At 37.7% G+C, this 21186-nt stretch overlaps 1 protein-coding gene across 1 annotated transcript; it reads left to right on the top strand.

Annotated features, from left to right (window-relative positions):
* Nucleotides 1–597: 597 nt before the first annotated feature.
* Nucleotides 598–21186, top strand: pgap1 (post-GPI attachment to proteins inositol deacylase 1). The gene is made up of 26 exons (XM_052143012.1): nt 598–847; nt 1306–1459; nt 1750–1925; nt 5896–6067; nt 6211–6371; nt 6500–6552; nt 6775–6841; nt 6917–7022; nt 7124–7182; nt 7282–7365; nt 7637–7686; nt 7797–7848; nt 7992–8069; nt 9144–9219; nt 9472–9545; nt 9842–9893; nt 9981–10047; nt 10205–10310; nt 12964–13002; nt 13101–13285; nt 13523–13753; nt 14008–14143; nt 15125–15175; nt 15369–15583; nt 16641–16745; nt 17306–21186. The coding sequence occupies exons 1-26, from the start codon at nt 716–718 to the stop codon at nt 17442–17444; spliced, it is 2820 nt and encodes a 939-aa protein (XP_051998972.1). The 5' UTR covers nt 598–715; the 3' UTR covers nt 17445–21186.

Here is a 21186-nt window from a genome sequence, read left to right as displayed (position 1 = left end):
GCTTGGACACTATTTCACATGTTTATACAGAATGATGTAGATGTACTGGTCAGTCAAGCGACTGTTTAATCCAAATGTTCATTGTATGATATGTTAGATATTATTTCAAAGTACATGAAAAAGAGAAGTATATTATTTTAACATGGCATAAATACATCATAATCCACAATAAGTAATGTACATATAGCATTTTAATAATTTTGTAAGAGGAGTTAAAATAAATGGTTCTGGACTTTATTTAACTGTATGCCTTTGATTGTTTTGTTGTTGATGTTTTGCATAAAAATGCCTAAAACCTCACTATGACTGCTTTCTTCTGCAGTGTTCTGACTCAAACGTGTTTTCTATTAAACACAAAATGTGATTATGATTCTTATTAATTTGAAGTGTTGTTATGAGCGATCCAGCTGTGATATTAAACATTCTCGATATGAGATATTGTCGAATAGACAACGCCTTCTTTCTGTTTTCAAAAAGCTACTGCTCTCTTGCCATCCCTCCCAATGGCATTTCTTATTGGTCAGACCGGGAATCTGTGGTCTCTCTCCATTGGTTAACGCTCCTGCCAATCTTGTGACGTCGGCCCACGAGCTGCGTGACAGGTCCGTAGGATGTTTCCTATAGGTTTAAGTAGGCAGTGTGAGTTTACAATGAGGAAAATGGAGCTACTGATAGAATTCATTTGTGAATAAAGCCAATTTGATTTTGTGGCGACATGAGACTTGCTGTATACGCGTTTTACGCCTTTGCTCTTGGGCTTTTGCTGTTTGGGTTGCGGGAATTATTGTTCGGTTTCGAGGAGAACCGATGCAGCATGACATACATGTTCGAGTACCCAGAATACAGAGTGAGTATAGCTACAGAAATAGTCTTTAATAATCACTGTTACTCTCAAATGTGAGCCATTTGCAAAATACGTAATGTTTTGTAATCGGGTCGACATTTCTAGCTTGCAGTTCAGTGACAGGCCACATATTAGTTCCTCATACATTCTACCTGTTGTTTTGGCAACAGCAGACATCACTTATCACCAGCATCAGATACAAGATTCCTACGTTCAAAACACATCACAAATACAAGTTTACATGTCAAGCAATTTAGCTTATTTTCAATATTTGCTTATTATGTTAAGCAGCATGTCTTGAAGTAGGTCATTAAATGTGCATTTCACATCACAATCTGTAATAAAAACTGTTAAATATTCGTCTGTTTCACAAGCCCTTGTGTCAGAAATACCTGTTCTACTAGATTTGCACGTCCACTGTCTGCGCGTGAATACTCACACTTGCTTGTGCGCGTCCACAGCGCGTGCAGCTCCCACGACGTGTCGCGCGCCAGTACCCATCATACGGCCTCTATCTGTATGGGGAAGGTGCATATGCTCTGGAGACCAGAGGACTCAAGCTCACTGGTGCTCCTGTGCTCTTCCTGCCTGGCAATGCTGGAAGCTACAAGCAAGGTAAGATTTACCTGGTTTCTCTTTAGCATTACAATATGCATTCAGTAACTTGTCTGGTAGAAAAAGAAAAGCCCTATTAGCTTATTAATGCATTGTTTTCTGATTTCAGTGGTTGTATACTTAGCCGCACTGTCAGTCTCAAATGTTCTTATCTATGGCCCCTGTTTTCTCTGAGCTTGACCTCTATCAGAACAAGGCTTTGACTGTTTGACATGGAGAACAGAAAACATCTTCAACCTCAAAACTCTAGGCAGACATTAAGTGTGTTTGTTGGTATTTCTGTCTTGCAGCTCGTTCGCTTGGTTCAGTGGCATTGAGAAAGGCTGAGGATTTGGACAGACAGACCCATATGAACGTCTTCACCATTGACTTCAACGAGGATCTTGTAGCTCTGTACGGGGGCAGTCTGTACAGACAGACTCGCTTTCTTCATGAGAGCATCAAAGCCATCTTGCGCCTTTACAAGGTGAGAGGTCATGAGCTGTAAGGGAAATGCAGTTGATTAATTTATTTGTATTTTTCACTTGCTTTTTATTGCATTGTTAGAATTGCACTGGTAAGGTGAGTTTGTGGTTTACACTTTTGCCATTATGCATGCTTCGTAAATTGGCTATTACCTACTATCCTGTAACTTTAGTCCATGTTTGTTTACATTCATGATGAACAGTTTTTACTTTGTCATTCTATTATCATTTATCAATTTAATAACATTGCTGATTAATTCATTACAATTAATTGCATATCAATATTTACTGAGAAAGGCCCCCAAATAAAGATAATTTTGTATAATAATTAAAATAAGTATGACTGTAATGTAGACAATTCAAATACATTACATCATATGCATATCATATTGTTTGGCAACAATATATATAATGTATGAATGCATTTGGACAACACAAAAGGGGGCTTAGAAGTCAAAATATTGTTTGTTTTTATTTCCATATCATTGAGCATAACCCTATTGTTGGTCTAATTCCCTCTGGGCTATTTTTAATTGTTGGTCTATGCCTTGGGCACTTTTGGAGCGTATTACTTTGTGTCGCTTCTCACTTTTTTTCAGCATCTCTAGTCACACAAGCTGTGTTTTTAGCATGCTATGTCAAGTTACACATAGTGTACACATAGATACAGTACCTGAATTCTGTTGTGTTTGGTCCAGCTGTCTTTGAGCGCAAAAGTGAATCTGTGGAAGGCTGTGCTGCCTGCTCGCTGGTTCGACGAGGAGTGTTGGTTGTACAGCTGGTGTGCTGACAGTTCTGGGTAGATAACTTCTTAATCGTAACGGGGTACTGATTGCAAATTACATCACTAACATTTTTGTCAGTAATGTAATCTATTTGATTACATTTTAAAGTATTATAATCGGATTACTTCTGACCTAATTCTTGTTTATTTGATGTCACATGCGTTTGATTTGCATTTTTTGATGAAAAATTAGTGTTTGTTTTACTAGCTATTGTCTCTTTCGATTTAGAATGATAATTTTGTAATATTTAAAATGAAGCGTTTGAGGGATCAATAAATTATGAATAAATTACTGATTTTAGCATGATTAATATGTAATTATGTAATCCATAAAGTAACTAATCTGGTCTGATGATATTTTTTAAATGTTATTTAATCTAAGTACTAGATTTTTGTAATCTGATTACATCTGATTAGGGAAGTACTCGTTCAGCTTTAAATATTCGACTAGTAAAAACACTACTTGAATATTGCAATATGATTTTATATATTTGGGTGCCTTTTTCTGCCGTTGGCAACACAAACTTCTTTTATCACCTAAATCTTGCCGTTAGTTCTTCCAAAAGGATAATTCGGCCATTTATTTAAAGTGTTTGTATCTCTTCAGAAGACGTGGAATGTATGTTTCTGTGTGAGTGCAAATATTATTTAGATTTTTAAGATAGATCTTGTTGTTTATGCATAGTGGTAATTATATATATATATATATATATATATATATATATATATATATATATATATATATATATATATTATTTCATAGTGGTAATTATATTTTATATATATATATATATATATTATAATATAATATAATATAATATAATATAATATATATATATATATATATATATATATATATATATATTTTTTTTTTTTTTTTTTTGTTTTGTTTTTCAAGAAAAACAGGTTCAAAAGTTAATGGTCGAAATTAAATTCTAAATTTCAAGTAATCAATTATTATTTCTTTTTATGTGTTAAGAGTACTCGACTACAAAATTATGTTAAATGCCCATTCCTAATCCAGATTACATGTAGCCTGTTACCTTCCAGCACTGTGCGCTGACTGCTTCAAAATTCATAAAAATATAAAGATGTTAAGTCAAGCTTGAATTGGTCTAAATTAGAGCATTAAATCGACAGCCCTAGTTTTTACACTAATATGAATTGTTGGGTATTACATATATAATTTAGAGATGTATACGGGATCAGTTAAAATGGCCTCATTATCACACCCTTATATGTAGGATATTTGGTATGCTAAATTTAGGAGGGAATTTAGGTTCTTAAAATATGAGAGCTATGAACTAAATTAAAGTGTCCTTATTGTACATCATTAGGTAATGAAGTGTATAATGGAATTAGTCGCATTCGACAACCATTATAAATTAGATGAAGGACAAATAACTAGATTATTCTCCACCATTAAAATCAGAATCATAATACAACGTCTAGTTGTATCCACTCACAATTTCTACTGTAAGGAAGCTTTAATAAGTGAATTATGATTAATTCACTTATTGGAGTGATATTATTCTCATGGCTTATTGAAAATAATATCACACGTATTTAGGTACAGATTTGAAGTGAAATATTTTAGAAACGGGGATGAGATTATTTATCAAAATATACCACAGTCAGTCATCTTTGAATAGACAAACTTTATTACTATTCTAGACATAAATCTAATCTAACACATATATACATGAGACAGGTTGGTGAAAAGTGACAGAATGTGAAATAAATGATCAATACAGTGAAAATTTACAGTGTCTGTTGACAATGCCTTAAGAACCATTTATCCTTCTTTGAGTCTACATCGATTTGCTATCAGATTACACAAATTATTTAATTAATACACCAGCACTTTGAGCACAATATTGCCGATGTACTTGCGTGTCTTTGTGATGTTTCCTTGCGTTCTTTGTGTTGCTTGGATCTTGGCGCTTGGTCAAGTTCGTTCCGTCGATGTTTTTGACTTCTGTATGATCGAGTTTATTGTCTGTATGAATGATGATTTTAGCTGTGAAGCGAGGCCTTCTCATGGGTTTGTGAACCGTAGAGAGTGAGGAGCGAAGTCTGAGCAGTCAGCGGAGCAGAAGATGAAGCACGTGAAGGCAGAAGAGACCGGAGAAGAGAGCGTGTGTGGCAGGGCGGAGAGCGGGGCCGGGTCGGGTCGTGATCACACACATGACGGACATGTCCGTAAACTATCTCTCTCTCTCCCGCACAATCCTCTGCATTCGGACTTTATCCCTCTTGGAGGCTTTATTAGCCTGATAAGGGACCGGGTGTGTATGATCACGACCCGGCCCCGCCCTCCGCCCTGCCACAGCGTGTTCTACCTGTTTGGAAATATTTTAACTGAAATGGGCCGCATCCCCAAAGGTGTCCTGCACCAATCAGAAGTGACTTTTCAGAGTCACATGGTCGACTGGGCTGTCCTTTCTGATAGCTGATTTATAAGTCTTTGTTAGAGATTCTCACTATTTTCCCACTCAAAATAGTGCATATTTAATCATGAACTTTATATATTGGTACAAGATATTCGTTGTCATCAGCTTTCTCTACGTAACCAAACAAATGCTTACATACTAAACATGACATTTTTTTCATGTAGGAAATAAAACATGAAAATCCCTGGTTGCAAAATCATATTGGATCATTTTATTTGATCAAGTTAAGCCTTATAGTTACCATTCTTTGTAGAATGAGATGAATCATACAAAACTAAAGATTATATTTATCAATTTATAGGTGATTTCACATCGCTACATACATTTTAAAGAGGTCCATCAGTCTATAATCATTCATTTGTCTGGTACAAACATTACCACAGTTCAAAGCGATTTTCAGCATTATCTATCAAGGCTAGATCTGATAGTCCTTTTTAACCTTACACAGAACAGCTTGGTTTAACTGTGTGGGGGTTCTTGTTGAAGCCTGTTATTTATGACGTTGCAACATTCCTAACTGAAAGAATGGGGTTTTCCTAGTTTCAAATCATGTTGCTGGAATTCTTCTGCATATATAATCTTACATGATGTTTAAAAAGTTGACGACACAAAACTTTTTATGACAGATAGGTCAGTGACTTTCAGTAGTCTGTTATTATTGAAGGGCATTGCTATACATTAGTTGTATGCATCCAAACCAATTGCTGTTGCTTTGTTATATTTATATGGATTCAGGACCAGCCGGACCCCCCCACAGGTGTGGTTTTGGTGGGTCACTCCATGGGTGGAGTGGTGGCAAGAGCCTTGTTCACCCTGCCACGCTTCAAACCACAGATGGTCAGCCTTATTATTACACAGGCATCCCCCCACCAGGCACCTGTGCTATCTCTGGACCCTTATATACTGGGTAGGAAAATAATATATAAATATATGTTGGTGTTTTGAAGGTTTTTATTTATTTGTTGCACATTTGTATTAACTTTCGCACAAAAACTTTAATGCCTATGAGTTTTGTGGTTCACTGACATCAGATTTGTGTGTTTATGGTAGAGTTTTACTCTGCAGTCAGCCAGCGTTGGGCCACAGGTGCTGAAGACCTTCGGAATGTAACCGTTCTCTCTGTGGGTGGTGGTTACCGTGACTACCAGGTGCGCTCTGGTTTGACCGTGCTGTCCTGCCCCATCGATGACCTCAATAAAATGTCCCTAGTGGTAGGTCTATTAACTTTTTCAATCAAAGATTTCAACTTGTTATTTAAAGTGTAACCTGACTGTTTAGGGCTGCTTTGCTTTAGAAAAGTCCTCACAATGGTTCATCAGTATTTGTGAATCTGTTTTAGGCGACTGCGGTTCCCAGGACCTGGGTTTCCACAGATCACCTTTCCATTGTTTGGTATGTTTTTGAACCCTAACCTTACTGTCAAATTTTCTTCATCAAAATAGTTAGATCTTCAGAGATACAGATGCTTATTATTTGGCTTCTGAAACTACAGTGATTAGCTTCTTGATGCCCAATGAATTTCATCTTTTGTCATTTGAAGTGCCTCCGATAAATGTAAAGACTGTTCGTTTAGTTTCATGGAACTGTAGCCTAGTGTTTGTGTTTATTTTGAAGGTGCAAGGAGCTGGTTCTGGCCACAGTCCGTGCGTTCTTTGACCTTATTGAACCTGAAACGGGGCAGGTGAGTTTAGCCCTAATACAATGAGTGTGTGAATTGAGTTTTTTTGTTTTTTAATTAACTGGTTTTGCTCTTTAGTTTACAGAAAATACACAGAAGCGAATGTCAGTGTTGAACTATCACTTCTTCAGACACCCGGTGCAACAGCCTGGAGGCGGACTTGATGCCCCACTCACTTTCTCAGGTTTGGGTGTGCAAATCTGTTTATTGCATTATCCGTGCACATGTCTCTCGGCTAAAAGACAATATCTTTTCCTATTTTTATCCAAACATCAATCCATCCAGCTCCTCCTGAGGCATGGAAGGAGGTCAACACACTCCGTCTGTTTTACAATGCCCCCAAGGTAAATGTTTCATCTACCTGTCAAATGTATGCCAGCAACACCACTTTACAGCATGCTGAATTGCTGATGTGTTATCAATTTGCTCTAATCTTCTGGCAGGAAGCTCAAGTCAAGTACTTCCTGTTTGCCCTCTCCAGTCGAAGGAAAGCCTACAGCCATTTCCACTGCCGCAGTAATAATATGGTGAGGGAACACACTGGATCAAACCTTTCTATAGTTTGAGACTTAAAACATTGAAAAGCCAGAATAAAATGGTCTTAAATGTTTTGGTGAGAATCTCTACCTGTACTAAACATTGCAAATGTTCTTATATCGCTTCTCTGGGATACAGTAGGTTTAGGTGCTTGTTACAGTTAGTTGTGTGTAGTATGTGTGTAAGTTACAGAGTTTCATTACTACATCATTTGTGCTCCTTTTTGTATTTTTGAAGAGTTCTGTATTTGTTGTTCAATAGGAAATGTCCAGCTGGCTTTATGGATGCACACAGATGAGTGGCTCCATCTGGTGAGTCTTTTTTTTCTTTTCTTAAAGCAACATTTTAATGAAATTAGTGATTATGATGATGAAATGAGGATCTGTTATTTGTTCTTCACTCTTTTTCTCCTTCCTTAAAGTGTGCAAGCAGTAGATCTGTCATCTGGGACAGAGCTTCTTCCAGTTTACAAGGTTAATTCAGTGTTTCTTACACAGTCAATAACACACCTTCACAATTTCCTTTGCATAAACTACCTTTCTGCTGCACTGGACATGTTGTATGCTCCTGTGAATGTTTTTAGTAAGACTAAATGTTTCTTGGTTTGTCTTTTTAGGTTGTTACAGTGAAAATCAGTGAACTCTTGTCTGTCTCTCATCTCATCATTGACGCTTCTAACCCCAGTGGAGCACAGGTTAGTAAATTACAGTTCACAGTAGGGCTGAAAGATTATTTTAAAAATAATCGAAATGTGATATTACGTAGTGCGATTTATCAAACTGCAAAGTCTGTGATCTAATTTGATAAACTGGCTGCATGCATTGCTCGCTGCACTTACTGTATGTGAAAAGCTGTGTTCTCTGTAGGACTGTGTATTACACATACTCAAAGCACGCATGAGAGCGGAGCACGTTACCTCATTACACTGGGTTTTTGTGGACCGAATGTATGGGAGCATGTTAGAAATGTCTTCCTTTAGTGTACCCGCCAAGATATACGCTTCCAGCAAAATAAAGGCCTATGTCGCATGCAGGTTAAAGCCGAATTATGTCATTTCTGCGACTCTAGCGCCACCAAACGGAGTTGCAAAAATAAGCAATCTTTTCAAAACAGCTTTACTTTGTACTGAGTTTGGACTGTACTTCTAGTGAAAAATGTCTTCCCTGCTCCATATCAGATATTGTTTTCTTGTCATCAGGCTCTTCATATTTCTAAAGATAACCTAAATAATTATGTCAAACCAGGCCAGTTTGTTTCCTAATATCACACATTATCAGAATGGACCATATAACACACACACACACACACGTGAGTAATTTCATAATTTGTACATAATTTCTGAAGATCCAGACTATGTCCTTTATTGTACTTGCCCTTATCTTTAGCATACTGCTTCTATTTTTCAACAGTTGCATTTGTAATAATGGCTCCTCGTTTCTGTGGTTTGGTCAATGTAGCTAGTCCATATAAAAAATAAATGTAAACAAATATTTGTAGTATTTGTCATGGAAAATTATAGCGCTTTTAGAAACACCACGGTTGTAATAAAATGTCCAATTGATTCCTCCTGAGATATTATTTCATCTGAATCTATTTCTGGTAGTGTTTAATGTGATATATTTTAGTAGCGTAAGTGTGGTAATGTCGTTTACAAAGCCTTTCAATTGATGTTTGTGCGTGGTAGGCTCCAGTGATGTCTCTTGTTTGACTTCCTCCATAGCGCTTTAAAGAAGAAAATTCTCAGTCTTGGTTTTCTGTTTGATTGTAGTTTGTAATGGAGTGTGAGCTGCAGAGAGAGGAGAGCTTGACTGTCTCCGTACAGGTGCCTCATGTGCTGTCCTTTGGTGAGCCCATTATCCTACTTGTACATTTAAGGCAATTGGCAGACACTTAAGTCTTTTCCGAAGCAACTTACAAAAGTGCTTCAGTTTCCCATATGAACTTTAATGGTCAACAGATAGCTAGCATGCAGTTCAGGAAGTTATCTTAGAAGCGTTTGTGTAATAATAAGCATAGTTCAGTGACATACTGTCATGCGTTGATACTTGTGGAAACACAATGAAGTTGAAGTAATTATGGGTGATTTTGTTGTGCAGGTTTGACTGTCCATGACATCAGCATTAACTCCTCTGGGCTGTTCCATACACTGCAGCTACAAGACTTTCACCAGGTGATCGCTCACAGCATTCTCTGTTTTTATTTATTTCCCTGTGTTAACTCTTAACACCTTTTTTGTTTGTGTTCTTTTAGATTTCATCCCTCTGTTTCTCAGTTTTCAAATATCCATTTATTAACACCGCAGAAGTCATTGCAATAATACAACTCCTATTATAATCTTCAGGGTCTTAACTTTTGCTGTTTGGGCTCATGCTGTAATCTGTTATAGCCTAATTATTGATTTCAAAATAACATTTATAAAATATGAAATGCATAAGAAAATAAATGATTGAGCTAATGATCCTACAGGTTTATCAGGCTTTCAGAATCACAGTCACGAGTCACTGCAAGGCCACTAAAGGTAAGTGATTCAGCTTTATCAGAAAGATTGTTCAGCATGGTGATATAAAATATTCACATCGGTTTGTTAATGTCTTGTGTTATACAGACCGACTGCCAAGTGTGTACAGACTGAGAGTGCCTTGGTTCTTTGAGGACTCATTTACCACAGCTAGGTAGACAGAAAAACAGTTTATGCTGTTGTGTTGAGATTTATAATGGACCTTGTCATCCATCATCCAGCTGTTCACATGACAAGATTCTCCCTATCTCCTCTTTGCGTTCTAGTACTGATGATTTTGTACTTTGTCCTTTTTCATTTGTGCACTGAAGTATTCCCTCAGTATCTGAGATCTATGGCATGCTTCACACCAGTCGGCGAGATGGCTCCTCCAATGCCCTTCTGCAGCTCCACACTGCCCCCAACTGCCAGTACAAGGTATAATTCAAGAATGTATAATAAACTAAATGGCAAAAAGAATGTGGACACCCAGTACACCAAACCCATAGAATTTCAAAACCATTTGCACACATGTATAGGGAGTTGGTCGTCCCTTTGTTTCTATCACACCTTCCCCTTTTCTGGTTCAGCTTTCCACTCGAGTTTGGAACATGGCTGCAGGGATTTGCTCCCATTCAGACACAGTGAGGTCATGCACTGCAGCCTAGCTCGCGGTCAGTGTTTCATTTGACCTGAAATTCAGGTTCGGGCTGTGTGCAGGCCAGTTAAGTTCTTTCAAACTAGACTCTGCAAACCATATCTGTGGGTGTTTTTAGACTTGGTCACTTCATGCTTTTTGAGTGATCAGATAGCTGTCCGATCATGAAAAGACCAAGTGTATTTGCCCTCAAAGGCCAATTTCTTGATTGATATAAATCCGATCACCTCCGTAGTTGTGTCTGTTTAAGCCACATGTGTAAACTTTACTCCAGCCGGACAGCGCTATGTCAGAATAGGGAAATTGTAAAAATGAAGATCGTGATGCATCAGAAAACGATCATTTTACCCACCCCAAGTAAAAACACATGAAGTGACTAAGGCTGGGTGATATGAACATGTATAATATATATATATATATATATATATATATATTTATATTAGGGCTGTCGATTTAACGCATTAAATCAGTGCGATTTTAATTTTATAAAAAATAACGCGTTAAAAAAATTTACGCAATTAATCGCAATGCTCCCAGACCGTAATAAGAAAGATTCCTGAGAAATGCAAGCTTGAAGTACCACCTGTTTACTCCAGAGGGCAGTAAGTTAAAATTCAGCTGTGTGAGAAACACAGTTTAAACAGTGAAGAAAACACTTCAGTAGCAACAACACAAACATTGTTACATTCTTGCGTTCAAAACAATTGATGGAGCGCAAATCCGAACTAAGGGATCTCAAGATGTGTTTAAAGATTAAGTATTAAACTATATTTAAGTTGACACAGTGACCTAAATATTTTATGTTTATGACGCAACACACCGAGACGCTACACAAGCATGTCTGACGCAGGTGTAGATTGACGGATCCTTAAACAAGCCCTCATAATAAATCTCTGATTGATAAATTCACTTGTGTAATGGATTACTGTGAACTGTGTGTCAATGATTGACTTATGATCAATAATATGGTAGTAATCAATACATTGTATTCTAAAGACACATTTTGTCTTATTAATGATGAACTCTTCTGCTACAAGAATGTAATGCATTTTAATTATCTGAACATTTTTAATTTTATATATATATATATATATATATTAATAAAATATAATTTTACAATATTTAAAGATAATTATATATTGATATACGAGGGGCTTTCTCAGCAAATATTTGTATATGCGATTAATCACAATTAATTAATCGGGACACCATGTAATTAATTCGATTAAAAATGTTAATCGATTGACAGCCCTAATGTGTGTGTATATATTGTGTATACATCAACGATATAAAGTGTCAACTGATTTCACTATATCTTGATATGTACATTTCCATGTACACGGCACAGGCTTATCCATGTGGGCAGGGCTTCGTGTGAGACTGAGAGAATTGAAGAAACATGGGTTTTTCTGGCATTTCAAATTTTTCGACCAAGCAAATCCAATGACATTCAAAATCGCTAAATATGCTTCTCATCGGACGCGCACACCTGTATTTCAATTGAGGCTGGCGTGCGCTACCTCTGGAGAGCGCTAGTGCACGTGAGTACAGCAGGCATCCCGATATTTGTGCTCCACAGAAAGGAGAGTGGGATACATTTTTGACCCAGGAAAAACCCTAATGGAAAAAGACATCTCCTCAAAAGCTAATGAAATGAAGAGGCGCTCGTTATTAAAACAGGTTCGACGTCTGTGGTGTGGGTTCACAAAAGCCAACACGGAGCAAAATGTAATCTACAAACTGTGTTGCTCGACGATATTCACTCGTAATACAAGCAATCTATTTTACCACCTGAAAATGAAGGGGGAACATGGGAAGCAATTTTTTATACAAAAGAAGTGTGTGTGTATATACTGATATATATATATATATATATATATATATATATATATATATATATATATATTAGTTTTCATTTATATTGTATTTAATTCACTGACTGGAGTTTCCAAATATAGGCATTACAATATGGTTATTTAATATGTATACCAATTTTATTGATTTTTTTTTTTCTGAAAACCTTTACTATATTGTGATTTTATATAATTACTGTGTTGTAAAATTACTCCTATCGTGATTTAAGATTTTGGTCATACCGCCCACCCCTAGAAGTGACCATGTGTAAATATCCCATATATAGACTTGACTTTGTACACGTTGAGCATTTTTATTCCAGCTAGCACTTAAATGGTTGTTGTTCTCCATCTGGATCTCACGTTTTGTAGACTAGAAAACAGGCAAATCATCATGATGCCGCCCTGCGGTTGGTAAGAAAACAACTTAATAGGCAAGGCTTAAAAAGCAACACTCTATATACAATAAGTAGCAGATCCCATCCTCTGTCCTTCTATCCGCCATTGAGTCCTTGACCTGAAACGGACCCCTGGACCAACTCAACAGGAAAGTAACAAATGTTGTCTTGTTTCTTTACAGGTGTCTATCCGAACTTCGGTTTCCAAAGTGCTTGGGCAGGTTCGCTTGCATTGTGTCATGTGTCGTATTTCATTTACCAAACTATTCAACTTTGAATCCCCAAGTATTCTTTTAATTAAAAAGGATTTGTTATTTAGATTCTGCGTTTCTGTGGCCCAATGCTGCCTGCCTATACAGCTGTGGCGCTGCTTCTGATGATCAGGGCTCAGCTGAACTCGGTGAAAAGATCGGGACATCCTGTTGGAATGCAAGAGGTGATGAGTAAATGCTTACAGCTCCACAAACTGGAACTGCCGGTCCTAATGCTCCTGCTGCTACTCAGGTGAGTATTGCGATGGTGCCTGACTGCTTTATCTGAACGCTGATAGATTGCAGGTCGCTCTGATCAGACAGTACTCCGTGGCCTATAGATGGCTGCCTCCTAGGTCAGTGTACTTGCCTAGTGTACACATCCCTGTTTTCTATATATAAATGGTTTATCAGTGAATAAACTCTTCTGTCTTTTCCTTTCATCCTTAACTAATGTGTTTCTGTCTCTTTCTCTGCATCTCTTCCACAGACAGAGCTGGTTTAACGATGTCTGGTTCACTCTGGGTCTCCCGGCGGTGGATACTCTTCCCCTAAACTCTGTGGAGGACCTGTCTCAAGATACAAAAGAACTTGTACAGGAATGGCCACGGCTGGTTTCCCCACTGCTCTGTGTACTTGGTGCAGCCATTGCTTTTTTGGGCAGCACAGTCCTCAGAGTTTCTGTCCGTTTCCTGTCCTTTGTGCTTGCTCCACTGCACAGGTGAAACCCAAGTCACACTAATAACAGTTTTACAATGGCAAACATAATATGGACCATATTGACACAAATGTCTCATTCTGTTGGTCTTCTGTATCTGTTTACTAGAACATAAAAATCTGGTCAATATTTTCACAGTAAAATGTAATTTCTCACTATGCTCATTTTGGTAGAGAGGGGGTGTGCATGTGTGTCCTTGCAGATTCTTTTCGAATTGTCATTTGTGTGTTGCAACATTACTGTGTGTTTGTTCACAGACCCTCGGTGTCCCGAGATTGCGGCACCCTTCATCTTCGTACTCTGATTATCCTGATTGTCTCTCTGAGTGTGCTGGGTGGAGTCACCTGTGGAGCATTGGCTTTAACTGGCTCCACTCTCCTACACCTCTATAGGGTGAGTTATATATTCACCCTTTCTCAAGAGCTTTGCATAGCTAGTCCATATTCAGTTGTTGGGGAATGGTAATTCATAAAAAAGAGGAATCGTGATTCTAGAGAGAAGGGGCATTGCTAGGGTTGGTAGAGATGAGGGGCTTAGCCCCCAGAGGAACCATGGTTTGTTTAAACCTGCTAAGTGACAACAGTGCCACCTACTAGCTGGAACAAGTAGTGTTTAACAGCTTGCTGTAAATGTGCAAGTCTCTGCAGAACAATAATGGGTGTTTTCCAATCTGTTGGTGTTTTCAAACTGGGATGGGCTTTTCTAAACTATCCAATGAAAGTAGGGAATCTCAATGTAGTAATCGGTGGGCATTTCCCAACCAGGTTGGGTATCTCTAAACTTTCCAATGAAAGTAGGGAATCTCAATGTAGTTAAGGGTGGCTGTGGCTCAGGTCGGAGCAGATCGGCTACCAATCACAGGGTTGGTGGTTCGATTCCCGGCCCACACGACTCCACATGCCGAAGTATCCTTGGGCAAGACACTGAACCCCAAGTTGCTCCCAATGGCAGGCTAGTGTCTTGCATGGCAGCTCTGCCACCATTGGTGTGTGAATGTGAGTGTGGATGGGTGATTGGGACACAGTGTAAAGCGCTTGGGTAACCTCTAAGGTTAAAAAAAGCGCTATATAAGTGCAGACCATTTAGTAATCAGTGGGCATTTCCAAACCAGGATGGGCATCTCTAAACTTTCCAATGAAAGTAGGGAATCTCAATGGTTTGAAAATGCCCACTGATTGAATCACATTTTTCCCATCTACCACAGATAATGCCCATTGTTTTTCTTTACGAACCGACAGACTACTGGGTGAACAAATTCATAAAAGTCATAAAACATGTTTTGAGAAGTGGGCTTGAGAAAATACATAGAGGACTTAAGCCCTCGAAGCGCCCTCGCAGATTGTAATCTCATGGGAATGTCTGTCTTTTATATAGGTGCTTAGGTTACAGATGACTGAGAGATCACTGAGCCACATGTTAAACCTGGTAAATATGAATAATTTTTTTTATTCGCTATATTTTGTCTTTTAGGGTGATCTATTCCAGCAGATTTAAGCCTTGGCTCATTTTGCTCTGGGAAAAAACAAAGCAAATTTTTCAAACTAAAATGTATACATGTAACTGTCTTGTTGGCTCACAATCACTTTACTACCCATATGTTTTGTTCCTCTTAATCTAGGAACCACAGAAAGTTTCACAAAACTCTGAAAACGGTTTTCATGACGGCGATTGTCACAGTAAGGGTAAAGAATGTAATGGCACCTCTCTACTGTCAGAATCGGTGCTGCAAGATGTCAGAGATGATCTGCAACTCCACCTTAGTCTGTCCACACTGCTTACTCTTCCCATGATGCTCAGCGCACCCTCCCTTATCCACTGGAATCGCAATCTTCGGTAATCATAGTGTGCATTTACAAGCACAATCATACACCGATTACACTTAATAACCTGACAAGATGGAAGGTTAGGGAAACACCTTAATTTATTCTTTTATCGGGAAAATGTCAAACTGTTTTAGCAAAACCTGCATGTAAACATCTTGTCTTCTGTTCTAGCAAGCTTAACAAATATGTGCATGTCTGTTTAATGTTTAAAGATTTTTAGATTTCATGTAAATGTGTTTTATGTTGTCAGCTTTTTATGATCAGCAGATTTTTGTTGTCAACATATTATTTCTTGTGTAAATGCACTCATTGGCTGTGTCTTGTTTGGAAGGATGCGTCCTCCCGAGGTCGCATTTGTCGCCCGCATACGTCATCGAGGCTGTCTTGTTTAATTTTTTTATTAAAAATGTTTTATCGGGAATGCAAAAAGGTTAAAAATTGTATAAATGTAAGTGCATATACATAAAAGGCATTGAAAATGTATTAAAACATTAGAAAAACAGACCGTCTCGATGACGTATGCAGCCAACAAATGCGACCTCCGGAGGATGCATCCTTCCAAATGAGCCACAGCCAATGAGTCTTCGTTGGGATTGCGTGTTTATTTACATTTCCAGAATTTCACATACATCTTGATACAACAGCCTGAATCATCTAAACCTATATCTATATCCTATAATGTTTGGATATTTTGGCCTAAAATCACTTTGAAAGTCTGATTCTTCTGTTTTAAAATGACATTTTCACAGTCTAATGCTTTTCATATCTTTTGTTTGTTTGTTTTCTTCCACCAGAGGCAGCAATCTGCCTCTAATACATGACACGCTCTCATACTTCATGTTTCAAATTATAGAAGTGTAGGTTTTTACTGTAATGACGTTAAATACATTTGCTTATTTGCATATGCAAATGAATGGTGAGAAAAGAAGTGCATACATTTATTAAAGTTACACTTGTATTGTTTCCGGTAACTGATGACTGTAAACCATAAAGTAACTGCCCCCCTTCTGTAACCGAATAGGAGGGTTAAGGCTGTGGTTATTTATACCTGTATGTGTTGTCCTCAGATATTGGGTTCATCTGGATCCTGACCCCTGCTGGCCTCACACACTGCCCCTGCTTATCAGCTCTATACTGCTTATCAACTGTAACACACACACACTACTCTGCAGGTTTGTGTTTATTTCTGTAGTGGTTTGCTAAAAATCGATATCAAAGACAGATGCGGTGATTGTGGCGTTATTTTAAACAAAACTTCAGCATAAATGCTATAAGAGGAGAATGCAGTGAGTGAAAAGAAGGCATAAGATTATATGCGTGCGCACCAAGTACGTGAAGTGTTTGCGTGCGTGCGTGCGTGAAGTGTTTGTGCACGTGTGTGTGTGTGTGTGTGTGTGTGTGTGTGTGTGTGTGTGTGTGTGTGTGTGTGTGTGTGTGTGTGTGTGTGTGTGTGTGTGTGTGTGTGTGTGTGTGTGTGTGTGTTACAAACTAGTAATTACGAGGGTATGATGCTATAAATGTGGTTGATGAGGACACCCCTTGTGTCCCTGTAATTCACACGGCTTAAAAAAACATGCTAAACAATTTTATTTGTTTTTAAACCCAAAAGGTTTAGGGGACAGGATATATAGTTTGTACAGTATAAAAATCATGATGTCTGTGGGGAGTCCTAATAATGGTGGCCGTGCCAACGTGTGTGTGTATTTAAACTTCTGTTATTCTTGTGTTCTAGCAAACTGATGACGATGACGTCCCGTCTACTAATGCCGCTGTGTGTGGGCATGTTGGCATTCTGTCCTCTGCACATTTACCGGGTCATTCATTTCCTCTCCGCATCTCTGACCATTTTGGCCTCTTCTTGTTACTTTTGACCTTCTCACCATCTTTAAACAGTCTGCACTGAGATTAGAACCAGACTAAGGATTTGTGTTAATTCACACCAAACCGAAACAGCCTTAGAACCTTTGTGCATTCAGTGGGATCAGATGGACTAATGACATCACTGGACCAGCACATCTGGCGTCATGTGATTTGTCCAATGTCGACATTTGTGGCTTCTGAACAGGGTAATCTTTTTGTTTATGCTGTATGTCTTTGTTCATGAGAAATATCTACAGTTGATCTTAAGCTTGGTTTACCAGACTCATAGACCTATAGTGTTCACTGATAACCCTTATTAGTCCACATCGGGAAAACTAGCCTGTCTGATTTCGTATTAGAGTCAACATGAAATCAACATTCTTAAAACATGTTCCTGGTATTGTTCATGATTTGGCAGTGCCCATCGTTCCAAAGAAAATAAGTGTTTGTCAAAAAGTAATATTTTGCTCCACCTCTGAAGAATGTATTAATAATAATAATATTCAAATAGGTATTTGGGCTACTATTGTAGATAATACGGCCAATTTAATGCCAGACAACATTATGTGACAAAGGTTACTGCAATGATAACAAATGATAGATTTGAAAAACCATTTGGGACATCCTGAGATGCAAGGGTAAATATGACCTCCTGCTTCTACATTTTTTAGTGGGTGCCGGTGGTGTTTCAAGAGGGAAGTAGTCCTCCACAATTGATTGGAAACCCTCTGTAAGGTCTCGTTTTAAAAGTGGGTGTTTTATGATCCAATCAGTTCTTTATGAATGAAATTCACACCCTATTTTTATTTATTTTTCTTATTGAATATTCACTCAGAAATGCAGCACATTACGAAAGCAAAAGTTGTTGCGAATGTCATTTCATGTTGACTTTAAGGGTTAAAAAGCAGCTTTAAGGGAATATTCCAGGTTCAACACAAGTTAAGCTCAATCAGCTGCATTTGTAGCATAATGTTGATTGCCACAAAAATTAATTTTTAATTGTCCATCCTTAAAAGAATAAATAAATAACAACAATTTAAAAAACGCAAAATAATTAATGTAAGTGCTGTTATAAAGTTAAGGTGGGGCACTCAACAATGGAAATGAATTGAAGGCCCATTTTTGGAGGGTTTAAAAAAAAAAAGGCAGAAAATGTGAAGCTTATAATTTTATAAATGCACTTGCATTAATTATTTTGTTAACTTTTGTATTATTTTATAAATTGTAGTTTAAGTTTATTAAAAATTTTTTGAGGGACAGTTCAAAATGCATGTTTGTGGCAATCAACATTATGCTACAAATGCATCTGATTGAGCTTGACTTGTAATGAACCTGGAATATTCCCTTAGAAAAAAACACAAACTTTTCTGCAATTGCAAGACTGCAAGTCTGTCTGTGTGTGTGAGTATGACGACAACTTTGCCTATTATATCCTCAATTTGTCATTTCTGACCATTTGGCTCTGAATGCACTTTTAATGCCTGTATGTTCGATCTGTGTTACACAGATCAGTTCCTACACAAACACCCCTGTTGCATTTAGCTGAAACTGTAAGGCATCTGGTGATGTTATAATGAATTTAGCAAATGGCGGTCACATAATTGGATTAACAAGCAATATGATTTTTTATATCAGCATCAACGTGCACAATTTGTGGTGTTTAAAAAAACTCACAGTTATGTTTATGGTAATGGCGCGGTCTCATAGAGGCCAATTATTAAAGAATCACTGCCAGAGTCACAGTAGCCATGAGATTGTTGCTGTCTGCACAGCTGACAACTTTTCGTGTGTGTGTGTGTGTCTGTATTCAGGAGTAAAGTGAGATGTGTATTTTCAACGTAATATTTGATGGATAATGTTGATGGACCGTCAGTGTTCTCCACAAACTGCTCCGCAGCATCCATCTGCTCTTGATGAGATGAGCTGATCTGAAATTATATTTTGTCATCCTGAATCAAATGAAGGAATGGTGCCTTTCTTGTAAAACGCCTCTGTCTCTCTGAAACCAGTTCACAATTTAACATGCTTGTTAGTGAGTGCAGATGCACATTGGGCCATGTTTGTCAGTCGAGCCAGCACATCTGGGCAGTCTGATATTTTAATCAGAATATGAAAGCGATTAAGGATGTGTTGCACCAAAAAGAACAAAAACGTGTGTGTGTGGGTGCGTGCGTGCGTGCGTGGGTGTGCATTAAATTAATTCCTTTTTAAGATCTTTTGCAAATGAGCAGTAAGTGTTTTTGTTTTGTTTTTTAATGGCATGCTGTGACCTTGCTCTTCCTCATTCTAAAATTGTGGTGAAAGTTTGAGAAATGCTTCTTATTTTTCTCAAAGTGATTGTTTTCATTGGTGTTCACTGTGATGTGCCACAATATTTTGAGGCTAGGATTTGATTGTCTCAAAGCAGAAGTGGTGATCTAGAAATAGGGCTGTCTTTGTCATGTAATGATTACAGTCACCATCTTTTAATAAAGCCAAACGGATAAAACAGCAGCTCATCAACCCCTGCAGCAATGACAGCGACGTTTGTAATGATGTTCATGTCACCTACTATGCTAAAATGCATGGAAAATTTGGAACAAGAAAATGGTAATAGTTTAGCTATTGCAGTTGGACCATCTCATTTTGTAAAGACCTCACAGAAATGCAGTTTTATAAAAATGCCATATCTTAAAAAACAAATAAAGGTTTATTAGAGCGACGGAAAGCCCCAGAACAAATGCGAATCTGAACATTCCAATCATATTCTCTGTGAGAAACACGCATTCAGTATTTCCATTGAAGCCGCTCTCCAGCATACCCCAAACGCAATTTTAGCTGTGACTGTTTTGACTGTTTTTATAGATGCAGCTCACTGCCTCATCAACGTAAATGCTGTTGTGCTTTAACATAGTTGCTGTTCCAGTCAATGGCACTGCTGTTTTGATTCATCTGTTATAATGGAGATTTATAAAACACTATGTATTATAGAAATCTATATTATGAGGAGGCGACATGAGCACTTGATTACATGTGCTGTCATTTGAACGCTTAAATAGTTATTTGATACATTTTGTTCAAGAAGGAATTCATCAGTAGTTGTACATCACTTACTTTTAACCTTTTGCAGTACATATATGTTTTACTTGGGGTTTACTTTAATTAAGAGATGTAGAAAACTATACAAGTGTGATCATAGTGCCGTTTTCTTTGGTTTGTGGTGCTTTTGTAATGATCATATTTCACTCATGTATAGTAACTAAACCATAAACTATAAGAGTGCAAATGAACATTTATGTCAGTGGTTCTTTTGTACTGATCTGTGTGGGAACACTAGCACATGTCTGCTAACATATTAGCACTTCTTTCTGCAGGCTAGTACCAGTCTAGCCCAACCGCAGTGCCACTGTGATATATTTCTAATTGTTGTCTTAACGTGGTGATTAGGGCAGCTAATGCTGCAGAGATGAAAATCACTTATTATTATTATTATTATTATTATTATTATTAAATATTTAGATATGCTCGAATGTGTCCGAAGTGTTGTGCACTTGCTTTGTAATTAAATGGTTAAAGTGCAGGATAATTGCCTTTCTTTTTTCTCTCTCTCTCTCTGAGCTTTGTATATGGTCAAATTACAAAGTGAACTTTTTCTCAGGTTTAAAATGTGTTGTGGAGTCAGTGGCTTTCGGTGTTTTTATATCTTGACATTGTTATTTTACTCAAAAATAGGTGCACATGTGAGCACCACTGCTGTTCCAATAAAACTGTTTA

Source organism: Xyrauchen texanus, chromosome 14 (genome assembly GCF_025860055.1).
Source record: "Xyrauchen texanus isolate HMW12.3.18 chromosome 14, RBS_HiC_50CHRs, whole genome shotgun sequence".
Taxonomy (NCBI): domain Eukaryota; kingdom Metazoa; phylum Chordata; class Actinopteri; order Cypriniformes; family Catostomidae; genus Xyrauchen; species Xyrauchen texanus.
This window is presented reverse-complemented; position numbering and strand designations above follow the sequence as displayed.

Excerpts from the sequence above, each read along its gene's own strand:
- pgap1 (XM_052143012.1), top strand. The coding sequence starts at position 716 with ATGAGACTTGCTGTATACGCGTTTTACGCCTTTGCTCTTGGGCTTTTG. Across the intron at positions 1,460-1,749 it reads TGCTGGAAGCTACAAGCAAG|CTCGTTCGCTTGGTTCAGTG; the intron begins GTAAGATTTACC and ends TCTGTCTTGCAG. Across the intron at positions 13,286-13,522 it reads ATGCTCCTGCTGCTACTCAG|ACAGAGCTGGTTTAACGATG; the intron begins GTGAGTATTGCG and ends TCTCTTCCACAG.